This window comes from Rhinatrema bivittatum, chromosome 7 (assembly GCF_901001135.1).
Source record: "Rhinatrema bivittatum chromosome 7, aRhiBiv1.1, whole genome shotgun sequence".
Lineage (NCBI taxonomy): Eukaryota > Metazoa > Chordata > Amphibia > Gymnophiona > Rhinatrematidae > Rhinatrema > Rhinatrema bivittatum.
Window position 1 is genome coordinate 36,500,275 of NC_042621.1, and position 20,658 is coordinate 36,520,932.

Here is a 20,658-nt window from a genome sequence, read left to right on the forward strand (position 1 = left end):
GATGAGAAATTGTATCTGCTTTCCTATTAATGGGAAGCATTGAGAGATGGTATTTCCATATCCTCAACAGTAACTCCACAAGGATCTCATGTACTGGGACTGCCACAATCTCCTTAGGAGACTCCATGTATTGGAGAATATCCAGCATCTTGTGCTAGGTATCCTCCTCAGTCTGCAACTGAAATGGGCTGGCTTCTGCTGATAAAACCTGCGAAGAAGAAGAAGTCTTCCAGTGGAGACTTCCTTCTGTTGTTGGGAAGAGATGGCTCTGAGGGGAGACTAGCTGATGTGTCATCAGAAACATCGGAGTCGTCACCCCCCCCCCCCCCAAGGGTCATAAGAGCCTTCGTCCTCACTGTCGTATACAGGGGATGGGGCACTAGGTGTTTGGCCCCCAGTATAGGAACCAACAACTGGCCGTGGGGGCTGGGGCCTTGGTGTCACCCTCATCACTGGGGGAGCTTCCTCTGAGGAATTTGGCACGAGCACCAGATTGGCCGTGGCAACCCTGAAAGGTGTCACTGCTGTCCTGAGCACCAACACTGGGGATGGAGTCAGTAATATGCCAATGAGCATATGTAGGGATTCTAGCAGTGGCTTGAGGAGGGATGGTGCCGGCCCCATGCCAGTGCCTCGACACCAAGATCCCACACAGTCTTCTCCATGGCCAGCTGCATGTACCTCTCCAGCTTCTCCCTCCAAGAGCATCGATGCCAAGACCAACTAGGACCCAGGAGGTGTGATTACATCCTCTTCGGAACAGAGAGGAGGAACGGTGGTGGACATCTGTACCGGTGGAGTCCGTGGCGAACCCCTGGTAGCAATGGAAGACTTGCGCTTCCCACCATGGGGATGCTTCAGGATATCACAGCTAAAGCTGGTGCATCCCCATGCCCGGCACCATGCATTGACTTGGACAGATGCCAATGCTTCTTCGGCTTCCCTCAATCCTCAGATCAATCCTTTCCCAATACTGAAGCCTAAGACGATGAACCTGATGTCATCAACCTGTAAGAGACAAACAAGAGTCTGTCCCCGGTGTCCCTGGAAGCCGTTGACACCAACAGACGGCCCCGCCAATGTCAATGGCTCAGTGTCCATCGGAGTGGCTCTGAGGTCCCTCAATGGCAATGCCTCTGATACAGATAGATTGGTCTTGGCTGGCCTGAAGAGTTGTTCCATCTTGTTGGGTCAGATTTTGTGCCCTTTTGGGGTCATCTGGGTGCACTTGCTGCAACCTCAGACATTGTGTGGGGATCGGTGATAGACATGGTCCTCCTGCACCAAGAGCATTGCTTAAACCCAGACGTGGATATGTCTCGAAATTAGAGAGATGCAATATCAAAATCGATGGCGGCAGTAAGCACCAAGCACATCGTTGGCTGCAAAAAGGAACTAGCCCTTAAAATATTGAGAAACCTGGCTAATGGAGAAATTACTTACCTGATAATTTTGTTTTCCTTTGTGTAGACAGATGGACACAGGAGCAATGGGTATTGTGCTCTTCTGCTAGCAGATGGGAGACAGAGTCACATTTCAAAGCTGACATCACTCTAGATATACCCCTGCAGTAACCTCAGCTCTTTAGCATTCTCTTCGAAAGGCCATTGTGGATATATCTTTGCTTAAATAACTTGATTAAACTTGAGTAAAACTTGAACTGGTTCAACTAATTTCCAAACTGGAGACCGCCAGTGCACTCAACCAATTAACGCCAACACTGGACAAACTGTGGGTGTCTTGAAGTAGGGGTAGGCCGCGGCTTACCCGTATTTGCTTAGTCTCAAGGTTTGTTATCCGAGGTTCTCCTTTTCCCAGGTAGCCGTGGGCGGGATGCTGAGTCCATCTGTCTACACTAAGGAAAACAATTATCAGGTAAGTAATTTCTCTATTTCCTAGCGCGTAGCCAGATGGACTCAGGACCAATGGGATATACAAAAGCTACTCCCGGACAGGGCGGGAGGCTGCCCGTGGCCCACTGAATACTGCCCTTGCGAAGGCTGCGTCTTCCCGGGCCTGAACATCTAGGCGATACAACCTGGAGAAGGTGTGTATGGTGGACCACGTCTCCGCCCGACAGATCTCGGCGGGCGACAGCAGCTTGGTTTCTGCCCAGGAGACTGCCTGGGCCCTCGTAGAATGAGCCGTAACCTATAGAGGTAAGGGCTTTCCTGCCTCACTTTAGGCTGCCTTGATTACTTCTTTGATCCAGCAGGCTATGGTCGCCCGCGAGTTCGCTTCTCCTTGTTTCTTCCCACTGTGAAGAATAAGTGATCCGTTTTGCGCACCGGTTCCGATCTTTCCAGGTATCGCACCAGGAGTCTGCCGACATTCAGGTGGCGAAGAAGGCTTAAGTCTTCCGACCTTATGTTCATCCAGAACTGGTAGCGAGATGGTTTGGTTCAAGAGAAACTCTGAAACCACTTTCGGAAGGAAGGAGGGGACAGTGCGCAGTTCTATGGTTCCAGGTGTGAACCTGAGGAACGGTTCCCGATAGGATAGAGCCTGTAGTTCGGAGATGCGACAAGCTGAACATATTGCCACCAGGAATGCAGTCTTCAATGTTGAGGCGTAGTGACAGACCACGTCTGTCACTACGCCTCAACATTGGTCTGAAGGAAGCCCCAGCTAGGATTCAAGGATGCGTGGAGTGGATGGAGAAGTGAACTCTTTTGTTGGCTTGCAGATTGATAGTTGGAGTAGGTAAGAGTACCATGGTTGATGTGGCCATGCGGGCGAAATCAGAATTAGGCTCGCTTTGTCCTTGATGCACCTCTGTATTGTGCAAGAGATCAGGGGGATTGGTGGAAATGCGTACAGCAGATCTTGAGACCAATCCGGTAGGAATGCGTCCTGTATCAACCGGTGAGCACTGGGGTAAACTGAGCAAAAGAGGGGAACCGTTCTGTTGCAAAAAGATCTATGCGGGGGGGAGATCCCACGTTGAAAATATTCGGTCGGCTACACGATGGTCCAGTTCCCATTCGTGTGGGTGAAAAATTCTGCTCAACTTGTCTGCTTTGGAATTGTTGATTCCCGGAATATATGTGGCTTGTAGGGAGATTCCCCTTGTGAGACCAGTCCAGAATCTCTACCGTTTCTTTGCAGAGGTTCCATGAACCGGACCCTCCTTGCTTGTTTACGTAAAACATTGCCACTTGGTTGTTGTTATGGATCATGACAACATGTCGTAGCTTGCGTCTGAAAGCTCGAAGAGCATATATGATGGCTCGTAGTTCCAGGAGATTGATGTGATAAGTGCGTTCCTGGAACGACCACAACCCTTGAGTTTATAGGTTGGCAAGATGGGCTTCCCCATCCTGTGGGGGAGGCATCTGTGGTAAGAATCAATTGATGTCGAGGAGGCCTTAGTGGTGAGCCTTCTGTCAATGCTGGTGGGCGAATCCACCAGTGAAGGTCCGTTTTCATACTGTTCGTTAATATTACTTGGGTGGACAAAGGACTTCGGAACTGAGACGATGGATCTTCGTGGAGAATCAGGCCCTGCCTGAAAAGGTCCCTGTGTGGAGGTAGGCACAGAGGGTTCCCCGCAAGGAGTCTTTGCATGTCTGCGTACTATGGTAATCTTGGCCAATCTGGGGCCACTAGCAGAACTATTCCCCTGTAATGTTCTATCTTGTGGATGACCCTGCCCAGTAGTGGCCATGGTTGATGGCCAGGGTTGATGCCATGAGGCCGAGGACTTGAAGATAGCCCCATACCTTGGGGCGTGCATTGATCATCAATCATTGAAATTGTTCCATCAGTTTCCTTCTCCTTGGGGAAGACTGTTCTGTTTTGTGTCGAAACGGGCCCCCAGGTACTCTAGCAATTGAGAGGGCTGCAAATTGCTCTTGCTCATGTTCACGACCCAACTGAGTTCCTGCAGTAGGCTCTTGACTCTGCTGGTCACCTGCCGGCTCTCTTCCGAAGACTTTGCCCTTAGCCAATCGTCCAGGTAAGGGTGTACTAAGATCCCTTCCTTCCTTGGTGTTGCTGCCACGACCACGATTTTGGTTAAGGTTCTGGGGGCGGTTGCTAGGCCGAAGGGTAGTGCTTGGAACTGGTAATGGTGACCCAGTATCACAAAGCGCAGGAAGCACTGGTGATCCTGATGGACTGGGATGTGAAGGTAGGCTTCGGAAAGGTCCAGGGAGGTTAGAAACTCTCCAGGTTGTACTGCCATTAATACGGAGCGAAGAGTTTCCATGCGGAAGTGTAGAACCCGCAGATGACTGTTGACATTCTTGAGGTCCAAGATGGGTCGGAAAGATCCTTCCTTCTTGGGAAAGTTAAAATAGATGAAACAGCACCCCGTATTTTGTTGGAGTTATTCCCTTCAGACTGAGTAGTCTTGTTAGAGTTTCTACTGCCAGTCTCTTGGAATGGGAGTGGCAGGGTGGCATCAAAAATTTGTCTCGAGGGATGCTGCGGAACTCCAGAGAGTAACCTTCTCAAATGATGTTTAGAACCCATTTGTCCAACGTTATCTCGACCCATCTTTGGTAGAAGAGGACAAGTCGACCCCCTATATCCTCTTCCTGTGGATGGGTCGGCCCATTCTCATTGTGGAGCACAGCTGGAGCCTGCCCCCGGGCCTGCTCCCCTTTTGGTCTGTCTGTTCCGAAAGGGCTGGGACCTTCCAGAGGGACGAGGTGCCTGGAACTGCGAGTTCCTGTAGGGTCTAAAGCACTGCGATCCTCTGCCCTTGGTTCTTCTGGGGAAGGGGTGCTGAGATCTTTTACTCCTATCTTCTGGGATTTTAAGAGTCTAAGTTCCTATACTCGCATTTCAGAAGTGCAGACCGGTGAACTGAATTGCCCAAAATTGGCAGCTGTGAGCCATTCATTACACAGGCCTTAAGATAAAAATATCAATCACTAGGGAGCTCTACAAATGCTAGCAATGAAGCACATCTCAGAAGAGCTTTAAGATTAACTGCTAACTCAGAGCCACTGCCTGCTGCTGCAATTGCATTGTAATAGACAATTCATCTGTTTATTTAAAGTAGCAACAGCAAATCCTAACTTCTGTCAAAGCTGCACAGTCCTTTTCAGAGGTAGACCAGTTAATCTGGGGGAAATAAAGAGGAGGATGCTAAGCATGACATAGTATCTCTTTCTAGGCTTTGTTTTTCTTTAAAGGTTTTTTTTTACACTCAATATATTATGTTTTCATCTGTAGCTTATCTAAAGTACTGTGAGCATAAGGCAAGAAAAAATGTGAATAAAATGAATAAATGAAACCAGTATATATTCACTCTAGAGTCTATGCTTCACATTAACAACAATCATGCCTTCCATTTGTATTGCTGGGTCTATTTTATTCCCAGAATATCAATACCTATTAGTATTGACTGTTGGGCATGGAACAAAGTCAATCCTTCTGAAACATTTTGTAGAAAGCATTGTAAGGGCCAGATTACAATGGTATGTTTAACCTCAAGCCTAGTAATGTCAAAGTACAAACTAGATAAGTGATTTACGCAACTTTTCAGATTTTATGAGTTTTCCTAATTTACCGTTTAATTGAAACGTCCAAATCCTTAAGACAGTCCACGATAGTGCTGCGGTGTCTCTGCACTGCATTGTGATCTGTCTGCACAGTCTTCAACAAGGACGTCAAAGCCACGTACCTGACAAGAACAACTAATTAATTTTTCCTTTCTATACAGCCTTTCAAATCAAAGCAATTTATATCAACAATGCATAAAAAGAAAGGGTTGATAAAAATTCAATTAAGTCAAAAACAAAGCGCATACCATAATATAATACAGAAAAAATGTTACAAATGCAGTAAAACAAAATTGTCATCAATTAAAAACAAAAGTAATATAAAAAGCCAATAAAAGAACAGGGACTCCGCTAGAGAGTGCATTTAAATCTAATCAGTAAAAGCCTGCTTGAAAAAACAAGTTTTAATCTGTTTTCTAAAATTTCAGATAGTTCCCAGATAGATCTTTAAACGAAGGGAATTACAGAGAACAGACACCTAAGTAGCTAAAAGCTGAATATCTTGTATTTTCTAAATTGATTTTTTTAAATGTATATTCTACTTTTTGACACGTCAAAGCGGTTTTCCCTATCACCAGAGGAGATCCACAAAGAAAAAGGGGTGGGGCAAAAGTATGCAGCCCGCCGCAGTTACAGCCACGCCGCACTATCACCCCCATAGCGCCAATAGAAAAGGTGGTGTTAAATCTGACACTACTGTCAGCGATAATGTCCAAACCATTATCACCCACAGCGGGTGTCTAACCCCACCCAAACCCCTCCCTAACTCCACCCATTTCCCTCATTTTAATTTTACCATCACGATGATGTAGTTATTGCGTGCGATAAGGCCACATCGCGATTTGATGAATGACACCTTTAGTTTGTACCCGAGACAACAGAGGGGATTGCTAGCAGAGAGGGGATCCTAAGCAGATACTGCTCTGATAAAGAGCTATCATAGGATTGGTAAGGAGTTAAAAGATAGGATATATATTTAGGTTGGCCCCTATAAAGAGATCAAAAAAGAAGACATACAGTTTTGAATTTACTCCTGCACAGAACTAGTAAAAGAAAATTATTCCTCACCTGCTAATTTTCATTCCTTTAGTACCAAGGATCAGTCCAGACAGTGGGTTATGTCCCCTGTCCAGCAGATGGAGTCAGAACAAAAACTCTAGGGGGCGGTCCTATATGACCTCATCCCCTGAGCCTCAATCCTCAGTAACTAGACTTACAAAGCCAAGAAGAGAAGAGACAGAGGGATCAAGAACTGAGCATACACAATAACAAACTGCAAATTCAGAACTTTGAGTAACTTTTAATGTAAAACAAAAAACGGAACTTGCAAACCTAAACTGTTCAAGCAAGAACCCTGGAGCCCCAAGGTAGCTTGAAATATACAGACAAGTAGAGACAAAAGAGCAGAGGCCTATCCCAACAACCATTCACAACAACAGGGAGGGCGTCTGGACTGATCCTTGGTACTACAGGAACGAAAATTAGCAGGTGAGGAATAATTTTCTTTTCCCTGTACGTACCAGGATCAGTCCAGACAGTGGGATGTACCAAAGCTTCCCTACACTGGGTGGGCCGATGAAAGCCCTGCTCTAAGAACACTATCCCCGAAGGACCCAAAAACAGGGGCCTGAACATCCAAACGATAGTGCCTAGAGAAAGTGTGAAGAGACTTCCAGGTGGCCGCCCTGCAAATCTCCTGTGTCGAAACAGCAGAGTTTTCCACCCACGAAGCGGCCTGCGCCCAAAGGGAGTGTGCCTTAACTCCCATCGGTGGTTGGCATCCAACCCCAAGATATGCTAAGGAAATTGCAGATTTCAGCCATCTGGCAATGGTGGCCTTGGACGCCATGTGACCTTTTCTGGGTCCCGACCAAAGAACGAAGAGATGATCGGAGAGGCGAAACTCATTGGTGACCGTCAAATATTGCATCAGACATCTCCTGACGTCCAGAACCCGGAGGTGTCTTGGCTCTGTCACCGCGAAAGAGGGAAGTTCTACCAATTGATTTAGATGAAAAGAAGATACCACCTTCGGTAGAAAGGAGGGTACCGTTCGTAAGGAAACTCCGTCTTCAGAGAATCGTAGAAAAGGTTCTCGGCAGGAAAGTGCTTGAAGTTCTGAGATACGGTGGGCTGAGCTAATTGCCACCAGGAAAATGGACTTAAGCGTGAGATCCTTAAGGGTGGCCGCCCGTAAGGGCTCGAAAGGTGCCTCGCCCAGAGCCCTGAGAACCCCTCTGTCATCTAATGGTCCAACCAACTCCCTCACAGGTTTCTTGCTTCGGATATATTTTAAAAAGTTTTTTTTTTTTAATGAGTTTTTGCCTCTATGGCCATCTTCATTTCAAATTCCCTCTTCACCTGTCTTATCAATGTTTTACACTTAACTTGACAATGCTTATATTTTATCCTATTTTCTGCGCCGATACAGCTGCTACCATGGACTGAGATAGGACCCAGAGGAGGTCGTACAGAGCGTCCGCCCCATAAGCCATGACAGACTCCAACCTGTCTGCCTGTTGAACCTCGGTGTCTGGGAGATCTTGCGAGGTGAGCAATTGTTAAACCCACCAGAGACCCGCTCTCTGTGCCAGAGCGCTACAGATGGCAGCTCGTACCCCAAGCGCCGAAACCTCGAAGATACGCTTGAGGTGAACTTCCAGCTTCCGGTCCTGTAGGTCCTTTAGGACCGTACCGCCCGTTACCGGGATGGTCGTACTCTTAGTGACTGCCGAGACCGCCGAATCCACCGCCGGGACTTTGAGAAGTTCTAGGAAGTCCACTGGAAGAGGATAAAGCTTCTCCATAGCTCTGCTAACCCTGAGAGAAGCTTCCGGCTTATCCCATTCACCTGAGATTAACTGTAAAAAGCTGGGATGCGTCGGGAAAGCTTTGGCCTGAGGCCTGAGTCCAGCTAAGAGAGGGTCTCTCCCTTTCTTATCTTGGGATCCGCGGGCGTTGGGTCCGGAGGAGGGTCAATGTCCATCTCCTGCAGAATATGCAGGATGAGACCTTCCAACTCTTCAGCCTGGAATATACGGAGAACCCTGGGATCATCACCTTCCATTTGAGTCGATAAGGCGGGGTCATCCCCGGCAGGGTCCTGAAGCGTGTCCCCTTGCGGGAGTGCCGGAAGGTCCCGCGGCGGCCCCATGGAAACTCTAGTCGGAGTCTGGGCTAATCTAATGGGCTGTCCGCTCCCTCATGCCGGAGAGCCCCCCAAAGAGGTATCTAAACGCGGTAATTTGGTGGGAGGGGGACCCAGACCCACTCCCATAGACTGACTAGAACTTTGTAAAAAAGCTCGGTGCATCAAAACCACGAACTCGGGAGAGAACGCGGGTAATCCCAGAGGGGAAGCCCCTGGGACCTCTGCAGCTGGCAGCCTGCCATCCGTCTGGGTCAGAGGCGGTAAAATTGCAGGTTGCCTCGGAATCAGAACTCCCGTTTCTTCTCCGTCTGAAGTGTCAGCTTCTCCTCCTGACAACAAAGCGGGAACGGGGCCTGCCGCTGACTGAAACCAGCGTCATCTGTTTGGTCTCCTATGCCTTCCCTCTGCGGTGTACTGACCTCCCCAGCGGGGAGGCAGCTCGAGCACCTGCCCTCAACTGAAAGGCGGCTTCCTTGACTACCGCAGTCTGCGCAGCTCTGTGGTCGCGGCATGAGGAGAAATTCACCCCCTCACGGCAAGGCAGGAAAACGGACAGAGCGGCAGACAGAGGAAAAACCCTGGCGATTCGCGTCCTCTACGCTCGAGTCGCCTTCCCTCCCTCTCACCGACCCGAAGAACCCTGGCGGAAAACCTTCCAGCGGTTAGCTGCCCCGGGGAATGCGCTTCGCGGGGCCGCGGGTCGGTGTCGAATCGACGCAGACGGAGGGAGGGGGTCAGAGGAGCTAAGTCAGGAGTCCTGACAGAACCTCTAAAAAGTCAGCGTAGCCCTCCAGTGCCGAAAACGGCAAGAGGGTGAAGTAAATAAATAACCTGTAAGTAAATACACAAAACTTAACCACAAAAGAAGAAAAGAGAGGGAAAGAAAGACTCAGATACAGCTAGCCAGCAAGTTCCTGTAAGCTCCCCGGTCTCAGACACTCCAGAGTGAAACCTGAGCTCCTATAGCAGGCTAACTAATTATCTTAAATCTTTTTTTTTTTTTTTTTTTTTTAATTCTTGATCCCTCAAGAAAACAGGAAAGGCCTAAAACCTGAAATCCTGCACTGGGGACTAGCTAGTCCCCTGCTCAATCTGCTGGAGTCAGAAAATACTGAGGATTGAGGCTCAGGGGATAGGTCATATAGGACCGCCCCCTAGAGTTTTTGTTCTGACTCCATCTGCTGGACAGGGGACATAACCCACTGTCTGGACTGATCCTGGTACGTACAGGGAATCAACGTAGATTTACTAATATTGCCATTACATGATCATATTTCTTTAGTCCAAAAATAAATTTGGCTGCAGTAAATGAATTTGTTTTAAGGGAGTCACTGGTAAACTCTAATAAAGGACATTATAGGAGATAAAGTGGATTGAAACCAAGAATATACCAACATTTGAAGATTGTACCATTCTTCCAAAGATAGGAAGATGAGGTTTGACCAAAGCTGCCAGTTGACAGAACATTGGAAGACCACAGTCCCGTTTATTTTCTAATGAGGCCTATATTCAGTCACTGTCCGGATGGCAAAGTTAGCCAGATAAACTTATCCAGCTAACTTTGATGATATATTCAATAACGCAGTACACTACTGAATTTATCCAGCTTTCTTTAGGACAGCTCTTTGGCCCAAACAGACTTAGCCAGCTACGTTAACAGGCTTTGAATATCTGAGTCAGCTGGATAACTCAGTATGCTAACTCAATTCCTCCCAGTTACACTCCTGGAATGCCTCAAACTTAGACAGTTAAATTCTAGCCACATAACTTATTAGCTGGCTAAGTGCCCAAATCTTCATTTAGCCAGATAAATGCCAGGTTTCTGTAAGTGATTAATTAATAAATAAAAAATAACTTCTGTCTAAATGCTTCTGAATATGGACCTCAATATTGATACCTCCTCCTCCTTGGAAGAGATCAAACCCTGCCACCTGGGGAGTATTAGCAAGAGAGTTGTTCTTCCTGCTAATCCAGAGAGATTCTGATTTTTGTGGTTTAGCCTTCAATTTCAGAGACCAGATTTAAGCACTGGTTGAATTTGGCTTGTTCCTCCAGATGCCTAGTATGTACATATACAACTTAAATGCTTAAATGTTGTCTGCAAGTAAAAAGCAACTAAAGCCACAATCCTGGATTACTATAGCTAGAGGAGTCAAATATACATTAAAAAATATTGGTGTCAAGACAAAAACCTGTGACATGTCACAAGACAAGGGCTTTGTTTCAGAGTGTAAAACCCCAGTTTATTAGATAGGAATGATTTAAAAGATAAGATTTAAACCAAGCATCTTCAAACCCATGCTCAATAAAACTTTGGATAAGAAGTTGATGATCAATATTACTGAATGCTATCAATTAGCATAGTGAGTGCATCTTTCCCTTCATCTGCTTTAAGAATATAAGAAGTGCTATGCTATGCCAGACCAATATCCATCGAGGCCAGCATCCTATCTTCAACAGTGGCCATTCTGGATCACAAATACCCATCAGATCTCCAATAATTAATCCATTTCATTTATCTCACTCCCAGGGACAAGCACTCCCTTTCTCAAGTCTGCCTGGCTAACAACTTCCTTCAGGAACTGTCCAACTCCCTTTTGAATCCCACTATAATCCTGAATTTAATTTATCAAGGCCATGAAGACAGACTCTGTACTATGACCTTATCTAAAACCTGACCATCTGGGATGAAAAGCAAGGATGCTGTCTAAATATTTTTGGAGTTTTTCAGCCACTGCTTTCTCAATAACCTTTGCAATGAAAGGAATGTTAGATATTGTAACTACAGCAAGGGTTATTTTTCCCTATATGCATCACCTTGCACTTGTCCACATTAAATTTCATCTGCCATTTGGATGCCTAATCTTCCAATCTTGCAAGGTCCTCCTGTAATGTATCACAATCCGCTTGTGATTTAACTACTCTGAATAATTTTGTATCATCCGCAAATTTGATAACTTCACTCGTCATATTCTTTTCCAGAAAAGCACAGGTCTGAGGCACTCCACAGTTTACCCTTTCCACTGAGAAAATTGACCATTTAATCCTACTCTCCGTTTCCTGTCTTTTAACCAGTTTGTAATCCCATGACTTTTTAGTTTTCTTAGAAGCCTCTCATGAGGGACTTTGTCAAACACCTTCTGAAAATCCAAATACACTACATCTATTGGTTCACCTTTATCCACATGTTTATTAACCCCTTCAAAAAAATGAAGCAGATTTGTTAGACAAGACTTCCCTTGGGTAAATCCATGTTGACTGTGTTCCATTAAACCATGTCTTTCTATATGCTCTACGATTTTGATCTTGAGAATAGTTTCCACTATTTTTCCCAGCACTGAAGTCAGGCTCACTGGCCTATAGTTACCCGGATCGCCCCTGGAGCCTTTTTTAAATATTGGGATTACATTGGCCACCCTCCAGTCTTCAGGTACAATGGATGATTTTAATGATAGGTTACAAATTTTAACTAACAGATCAGAAATTTCATTTTTTAGTTCCTTCAGTATCCTAGGATGCATACCATCCGGTCTAGGTGATTTGCTCCTCTTTAGTTTGTCAATCTGGCCTACTACATCTTCCAGGTTCACAGTGATTTCGTTCAGTTCGTCTGACTCATCACCCCGAAAACCATCTCCGGAACTGGTATCTCCCCAACATCCTCATTAGTAAATATGGAAGCAAAGAATTCATTTAGTCTTTCTGCAATGGCCTTATCTTCCCTAAGAGCCCCTTTAACCCCTCGGTCATCTAATGGTCCAACCAACTCCCTCACAGGTTTCTTGCTTCGGATATATTTTAAAAAGGTTTTTTTTAATGAGTTTTTGCCTCTATGGCCAACTTCATTTCAAATTCCCTCTTCACCTGTCTTATCAATGTTTTACACTTAACTTGACAATGCTTATGTTTTATCCTATTTTCCGCAGATGGATCTTTCTTCCAATTTTTGAAGGATTTTTTTTTTGGCTAAAATAGCCTCTTTCACCTCACCTTTTAACCAAGATGGTATTCGTTTTGCCTTCTTTCCACCTTTCTTAATGTGAGGAATACATATGGACTGTGCACCTAGAATTGTATTTTTAAACAATGTCCATGCCTACTGAACACTTAACCTTTGCAGCTGCACCTTTCAGCTTTTTTCTAACTATTTTCCTCATTTTATCAAGGTTTCCCTTTTGAAAGTTTAGTGTTAGAGCTCAGATTTGCTTATTGTCCCCTTTCCAGTTATTAGTTTAAATTTGATCATGTTATGATCACTGTTGCCAAGTGGCCCCCACCACCGTTACCTCTCTCACCAAATCCTGCGTTCCACTAAGAATTAAATCTAAAATAGCTCCCTCTCTTGTTGGTTCCTGAACCAACTGCTCCATGAAGCAGTCATTTATTACATCCAGGAACTTTGTGTCTCTAGCAAGTCCTGATGTTACATTTACCCAGTCAATATTGGGGTAATTGAAATCTAAACGTTATGCAATTCAATTTTTCTTTCAATGTGCAATGTAGTTATTACTTTTAAAGGACCATCATAACACCCGTGGGCATACTGAGTCATTTGCCATCATGTATTGCCACCTCGGGTCATGCTTAATCATGGGTCCATGTCCTTTATTATTAAACACTTTTTTCTTATTTTTATGTTGTTTTTTTTCAAACGAAACTTTCTTGTGACAAGAAGTAACTGTTCCTTTCCTTGGTAATTGAAATCTCCCATTATTATTGCACTGCCAAATTGGTTAGCTTCCCTGTTTTCTCTTAGCATTTCATCATCTGTCTGACCATTTTGCCCAGGTGGACGGTAGTATACTCCTATCACTATACTCTTACCCAACACACATGGGATATCTACCCATATAGATTCTCTGAGCATTTAGTCTCTTGTATGATCTTTATCCTGTTGGACTCTATACCCTCCCGGACATAAAGTGTCACACCCCCACCAAGTTGATCCTCCCTATCATTGCAATATAATTTGTTCCCTGATGTAGCACTGTCCCATTGGTTATCCTCCTTTCATCAAGTCTCTGTGTTGCCAATTTCTTTCAATCTCATCATTTGCTGCTATACACTAACTCTCCCATCATACTTCTTAGACTTCTGGCATTGGCATACAGACATTTCAAAGTGTGTTTTTTGTTTGCATTAACAACCTGCTTTTCAGTTGTTAGGGATAATTCAGAATTCATTAGCTTTGGTGATTTTTTACACATAGGCCCATGGACTACGTTTGCTTTTATTGAAACCTCTCTGTTGGGATGCCCTAACTCTCCTGTTTCATTAGTATCCTTCAAGGATACATTTCTCCGAACCATGCACTGCTCAGTGACTGTCTGCTTTCCCCCTTGTTCTAGTTTAAAAGCTGCTCTAGCTCCTTTTTGAAAGTTAGTGCTAACAGCTTGGTTCCACTCTGGTTAAGGTGGAGCCCATCCTTTCGGAAAAGTCTCCCCCTTCCACAAAAGTTTCCCCAGTTCCTTATAAAACTGAATCCCTCTTCCCTGCACCATCGTCTCATCCACGCATTGAAAATCTGGAGCTCTGCCTGCCTCTGGGGACCTGCACGTGGAACAGGAAGCATTTCAGAGAATGCCACCCTGGAGGTTCTGGATTTCATCTTCCTACCTAAAATCCTAAATTTGGCTTCCGGAATCTCTATCCCACTTTTTCCTATGTCGTTGGTGCCCACATGTACCACGACAGCCGGCTCCTCCCTAGCACTGTCTATAATCCTAACTATGTGAGGCGTGAGGTCTGCCACCTTTGCAGCAGGCAAGTTACCAGGCGGTCCTCACGTCCACCAGCCACCCTATCTCCGCAAAGTCTTGGACCTGTTTCCACAGATTGCTGTTGTATTGGATCATGTATAGCTGATAGGCCACAATGCGGGCCACCAGCATGGCCTCTTGAAACTTTTTCCTTCCTATCCCATTGAGCTCCCTTTGTTCGCACCCCAGAGGGCAGAAGCGTGTGTCCGGGAGCGTCTAGCCTTCTTGAGCGCGGACTCTACAACCGCCGACTGGTGGGGGAGGTGCCACCATTCAAAGCCCATGGCCTGATGCACCAGATAGGTAGCATCGGCCTTCCTGTTAACAGAGGACACCAACACCGGGTTTTCCCACATACGGAGGAAGAGATCCTTAAAGATGTCGTGGACTGGCACCGCCACGATTTCCTTGGGAGCATCGATAAACTGGAGGACCTCCAGCATCTTGTAACGGGTATCCTCCTCTGACCAAAACATCGCCCTTACAAAGCTGGCAAATGACAGGTCTCCGGGTGGAGACTGACGCCGTTTCTCCAGCGGGGAAGGCTCTGAGAGAGTATTGTCTGAGAACTCCAAGGATGAGTCCAAAGAGTCATCGCCCCCACGGGTCATAAGGACCCTCCTCCTTGCTGGGGCCCGGGTACCTAGGGCGGGGATGGGAGGAGCAGCGGGCCTGGGCCCAAGGGCACCGGAGGCCGGGGGCACAGACAGCATCAATGGAATCCACAGCATTGAGGGGGGCATCGGCCTCTGTACGCCAGGGAGGAACCGGTGGCGGCCCATGGAACTGCGGGCAAGGGTGCCCAGTCCCCGAGGCCTCATCCTCCTCGGAGGACCCGGGAATCAGGATTGCTCCGGTGGAGGGAGTCTGTGGCCGAGGAGGCATCGAAGCCCTCTCGGGCACCAGTTGCGTTGGTAGGGCGCCAAGAAGGACATCCAAATGCTGCAACAGGGATGTAAGCATCGATGGCGGAGGCTCGGGCTCCAGTATGGAGGCCAGTGGCACCAGCAGCTCAATGCTCTGTAGTGCTTTGAGCACCGCCGACTGCACCCTACAGTCCAGCTCCTCCTGAAATTCCTCAATGCCCTTTGGGGTCATTTGGTCACACAAACACCACCCTCGAATGTTGTGCGAGGCCCCCAGGCAGAGGATACACACCTCATGCAGATCAGTTATGGACATGGTCTGCAGGTACTGGGGGCATCATCGAAAACCTGACGCCATCAAAAAGAGAGGCCGGTGCACGTTCGATGACAGATGGGCACTACGGTGCAGAAGTCTGGACTCTACCACGAAGAACAAAAAAAAGGGCAGAAACATGGGTACCTACTGAATGGAGGAACCGAATGTGAAGGGGGACCCGACGCAGAAAACCCCCGAAAAAGTTAAAAATTTCAAGGAGTTGGAACTCCACCACGGAAAAGAAAAGACTAAAGGGGGAACTCGCGTGGACGCGCGGATAGCAGCAGGCTGGGCATATTTAGTCTGCCAGTCAAGTTTCTGGAAACTATGACAAAAGGTTTCCGGGCCGGGCTCCATTAGATGACGTCAACCAATATGAGGACTACTATCCTGCTTGTCCTAGGAGAAATGGTCAGTTTTCACAGTGGAAAAAGGTAAACAGTGGTGTGCCTCAGGGATCTGTTCTTAGACCAGTGCTTTTTATTATATTTATAAATGATCTGGAAAGAGGTCAGACGAGTGATGTGTTCAAATTTGCAGATGACAAAAAATTATGCAGAGTAGTTACATTTCAAGCAGATTGTGATGAATTGCAAGAGGACCTTGTGAGACTGGAAGACTGGGCTTCCAAATGGAAGATGAAATTTAACGGGGACAAGTGCAAAGTGATGCATATAGGGAAAGATAACCCTTGCTGTAGTTACACAATGTTAGGTTCTATCTTAGGAGTTATCACCCAGGAAAGATAGCTAACGGTCATAATGGATAACACATTGAAATCGTCGGCCCAGTGTGCTGTGGCGATCAAAAAAGCAAACAGAATGTTAGGAATTATTAGGAAGGGAATGGAAAATAAAACAGAGGATGTCATAATTTCTCTGTATCGATCCATGGTGAGACCGCACCTTGAATACTGTGTGCAATTCTGATCCCCGCATCTCAAAAAGGATATAGCTGCACTGGAAAAAGTACAGAGAAGGGTGACCAAAATGATAAGGGGCATGCAATGGCTGCCCTATGAGGAAAGGCTAAAGAAGTTATGGCTGTTCAGTTTGGAGAAGAGATGACTGAGAGGGGATATAATAGAAGTCTACAAAATCATGAAAGGAACAAGTTAATGTAAATTTATTTACTCTCTCAGATAATAGAAGGACCAAGGGGCACTCCATGAAGTTAGCAAGTAGCTCATTTAAAACAAATTGAAGAAAATTATTTTTCACTCAGCACATAGTTAAGCTCTGGAATTCATTGCCAGAGGATGTGGTTTCAGCAGTTAGTATAACTGGGTTTAAAAAAGGTTTGGATAAGTTCCTTGAGGATAAATCCATAAACTGCTATTATGGTAATTAATAAGCAATAGTAGCTTTGGGTTCTTGCAAGGTACTTGTGACTTGGATTGGGCACTGTTGGAAACAGGATACTGGACTTGATAGTCTGACCCAGGATGGCATTTATGCTCTTATGAGAGGAACCTGAGATAGGTGAATTTACACGAAAACCCGAAAAGGACAGTGAAAAGTTCTCTTAGGCAATTTCCAACAAGAAAAGTCATGAACTGTGAGGCAAAAGCTCTGCAGGGGAAAAAAAAAAAAAAAAGACTGAAAAGGGACCCCGCGTGGATGCATGGATTCAAGCATGCTGGGCATGCTGAAAGTTCCAGAAACTTTGTCATAAGTTTTCCATGCCGGGCTCCATCTGTTGTCGTCACCCATGTGTGAGGACTACCATATTGCTTTCCTAGGAGAAACACTAAGATTGCTATCCTTGAAACTCGCACTGCTCTAAGGATGATAGTGCTCACTCACCGTCATATATACTGGTTCTTGTTGGGGGTGGGGAAGGGGAAGACGGATAGGAATGATTGTCTAAAATCAAGTTCTGTGTGATAAAGATTTCACAACTATGTGATTGTTTTGTTTTATATGCACATCAGTGCTATAAAAGAATAGAATTTCAATATAAAAATACTCTCAATCCCAACTGGCGACATTTTAATGAAAGCAGAAAATGTATCATAGAAAAGGAGAGAGCAGAATCCTACTCAGTTTTTTTTTTTTTTTTTTATTCATCCTGCATGGTGAAGCTATCAGAACATATCTTGGCAAATACTAAAACATTTTTGCTTCAGAAAAAGTTGCAAATGGATCTACTGTAAAGGGTAAATTCTACCCTTTGGTCTGTTTAGAAAATCAAGTAATTACGTAGAAGTTTTTTTGGATTATTCTCTAAACTGTGGTGCGGAGGGCCAGAAGGGTTCCATCTCAGTGGTAAGTCCAAAGCATAGCAGTGGACTGCGGAAATAGAATACGGAGGTTGAGCAGGTTGTGACTGGGACCCAAATTAAAGCTGTGGAATGAGGATGTGGAGAATAGGAAGAAGTCTAAACAGCAGATGTGGAGTGAGACAGTTGGGGATTGAAACCAGTTTAACGAGAATAAGTCCAAAGCAGAGGTGTAAAAGTAAAAAGGTTGAGGACTGGAGCCTGCCAGTTATTGCCCCTCCTCTCACCAGAATTTCAAAAGTTTTTTATCAGTGAAATCAGTGGTACAGGAAGCTTCCAGACCTCCAAAATCTAGCAGCAAGACAGTACTTTTCTGGACTAGTAAGTTACACCGTGGATTTATCATAATTAAAATTGTTGGAACCAAATTATTTAAGCATGGGCATACATGCCTATGGGTAAACTTAAATAACTTGGTTCTTACAGATTTAATTTTGCTAAATCCATGGTGTTAATGACTATTTTTAGAGCTAGGCGAAATTATTGGGTTTTGCAGTTGGATTGATTCATTCTTTATTTTTCTGGAATAAACAGCAAATCCAATCCTTTATCACCAAGCTCCAAAACCTATGAAAGAGTACTTATCCGTGTAGATGTTGAAAGATCAACGTCTACCATATTACCTGCCTCCAAATCTGATGCAGCAGCACTAAAAAGGGTAACCAATCCTCATTTGGAGCATTTAGAAGCATTAATTAGTGCCAAACTCCTTAAGATATTCATACAGGGACTTATGAATGGCATCCACGTCAACAAGTATGTGGACAGACTATGATAGTACAAGACTAGATTCAAAGTGCAGTAAAAAAAACAAAAAACAAAACTGGAAACCCTCTGTAGCAAACAGGTTAGCAAGACTGAGTCTATCAGTGAACTGTTGCAATGGAAAGAAAAATAGACCAGATCACTAAAGTAAGAGGAGGAAATTAGGTTTTTGAGGGGAGGGGGCATGCAATGTGTTGACAATATGTTGATGTATACAATCTAATCTATAACATTTCTGTCACTCAAAAAAGTTAAAGACCTGAAGGAAAATACCAGTTGGTGGCATGGCCAGAATGGTTGTCTATAGACACAAGAAAGAGTAGCCAAGGAGTCTACTCACTAGTCCTGGGGGAATTTTGCGCTACTGCGGAGCGCAGAATTCCTCCCCTGCACAGAATGGAGAAATTACTTACCTGATAATTTCGTTTTCCTTAGTGTAGACGGACTCAGGACCAATGGGTATAGTGTACTCGTGCCAGCAGTTGGAGACGGATCAGATTTCAATCTGACGTCAGCCCCTAGTACATATACCCCTGCAGGAAGTGCAGATCCTCAATATTCTTCCTTGCAAAGCATTGTGGATATATGTTTGACTGACCAATTGGTTAATTTGATTAACTTGTATAACTTCGTAACTATATACACGTTATAACTTGATTAACTGGATTAATTTGAACTGGTCGATTGAGTATAGCTAGAAACTGCCAGGGAGCTCAACCGGAAAGCGTCGACACCCAGTCTCCACCAGACCTAGGTAAACGAAAAGGAGGCTTACCCTTGAATCATTTGCAATACCATGCGTGACGGCAGCCAAGGGAGGGGGCATGCTGCTGAGTCCATCTGTCTACACTAAGGAAAACGAAATTATCAGGTAAGTAATTTCTCCATTTCCTAGCGTGTAGCAGATGGACTCAAGACCAATGGGATGTATAAAAGCTACTTCCGAACCGGGTGGGAGGCTGCCTGTGACCCACTCAGTATTGCCCTTGCAAATGCCGTGTCCTCCCGGGCCTGAACATCCAGACGGTAGAATCTGGAGAAGGTATGGATAGAGGACCATGTCGCCGCCCTGCAAATCTCGGCGGGTGACATCATTCTTGTTTCTGCCCAGGATGCTGCCTGGGCTCTGGTCAAATGGGCCTTGATCTGTAGAGGCGGAGGTTTCCCTGCTTCTATGTAGGCCGCCTTGATGACTTCCTTAATCCATCGGGCTATGGTTGCCCACGAGGCTGCTTCCCCTAGTCTTTTTCCGCTGTGAAGGACGAAAAGGTGGTCCGTCTTCCGTACGGGTTCTGACATTTCCAGGTATCTGGAAAGGATTCTGCCCACGTTGAGGTGACGCAGACTACGGGCTTCTTCCGAATTCTTCAGGGCTTCCGCCGACGGGAGCGAGATGGTCTGGTTCAGATGGAAGTGGGAGACCACTTTGGGAAGGAATGATGGTACCGTGCGCAGCTGGATGGATCCCGGGGTGAACCTAAGGAAGGGTTCACGGCAAGACAGCGCTTGTAGTTCAGATATGCGTCGCGCTGAACAAACTGCCAGTAGGAAGACAATCTTCAGGGTCAGCTGATGGAATGATAGCCCTCGAAGAGGCCTGAAGGTGGTTCCCGATAGGAAGTCCAAGACGAGGTTGAGATTCCACAGAGGTACCGGCCACTTCAGAGGTGGGCAAATGTGTTTGACCACTTTCAGGAAACGTGACACATCCGGGTGAGAGGCTAGGCTATCTTTCTCGCCCCTGGTGCCGAAGCATGCCAGTGCTGCCACCTGCACCTTGATGGAGTTGAGGGACAGTCCTTTTTGGAGTCTGCTCTGTAGGAACTCCAGCATCACGGGAACTTTAAGTGAACATGTCTTGATGTCGTGATCTTCGCACCAGGCTTCAAATATTCTCCAGATCCTTATGTATGTTAACGATGTGGAGAACTTGCGTGCTCAGAGGAGGGTGTTTATTACCGCCCCCGAGTATCCGCTCTTCTTCAGGCGAGCCCTCTCAATGGCCAG

At 45.8% G+C, this 20,658-nt stretch overlaps 1 protein-coding gene across 4 annotated transcripts in view; it reads right to left on the reverse strand.

Moving 5' to 3' along the window:
* AP1G1 (adaptor related protein complex 1 subunit gamma 1) overlaps nucleotides 1–20,658 on the reverse strand; it is a 305,811-nt gene that overhangs the window by 82,800 nt on the left and 202,353 nt on the right. For all 4 annotated transcript variants that reach the window (XM_029608250.1, XM_029608251.1, XM_029608252.1 and 1 more), the window contains one exon: nucleotides 5,522–5,635. In XM_029608250.1, the coding sequence (XP_029464110.1) occupies nucleotides 5,522–5,635 (114 nt within the window). The remainder of the gene's footprint in view (nucleotides 1–5,521; nucleotides 5,636–20,658) is intronic.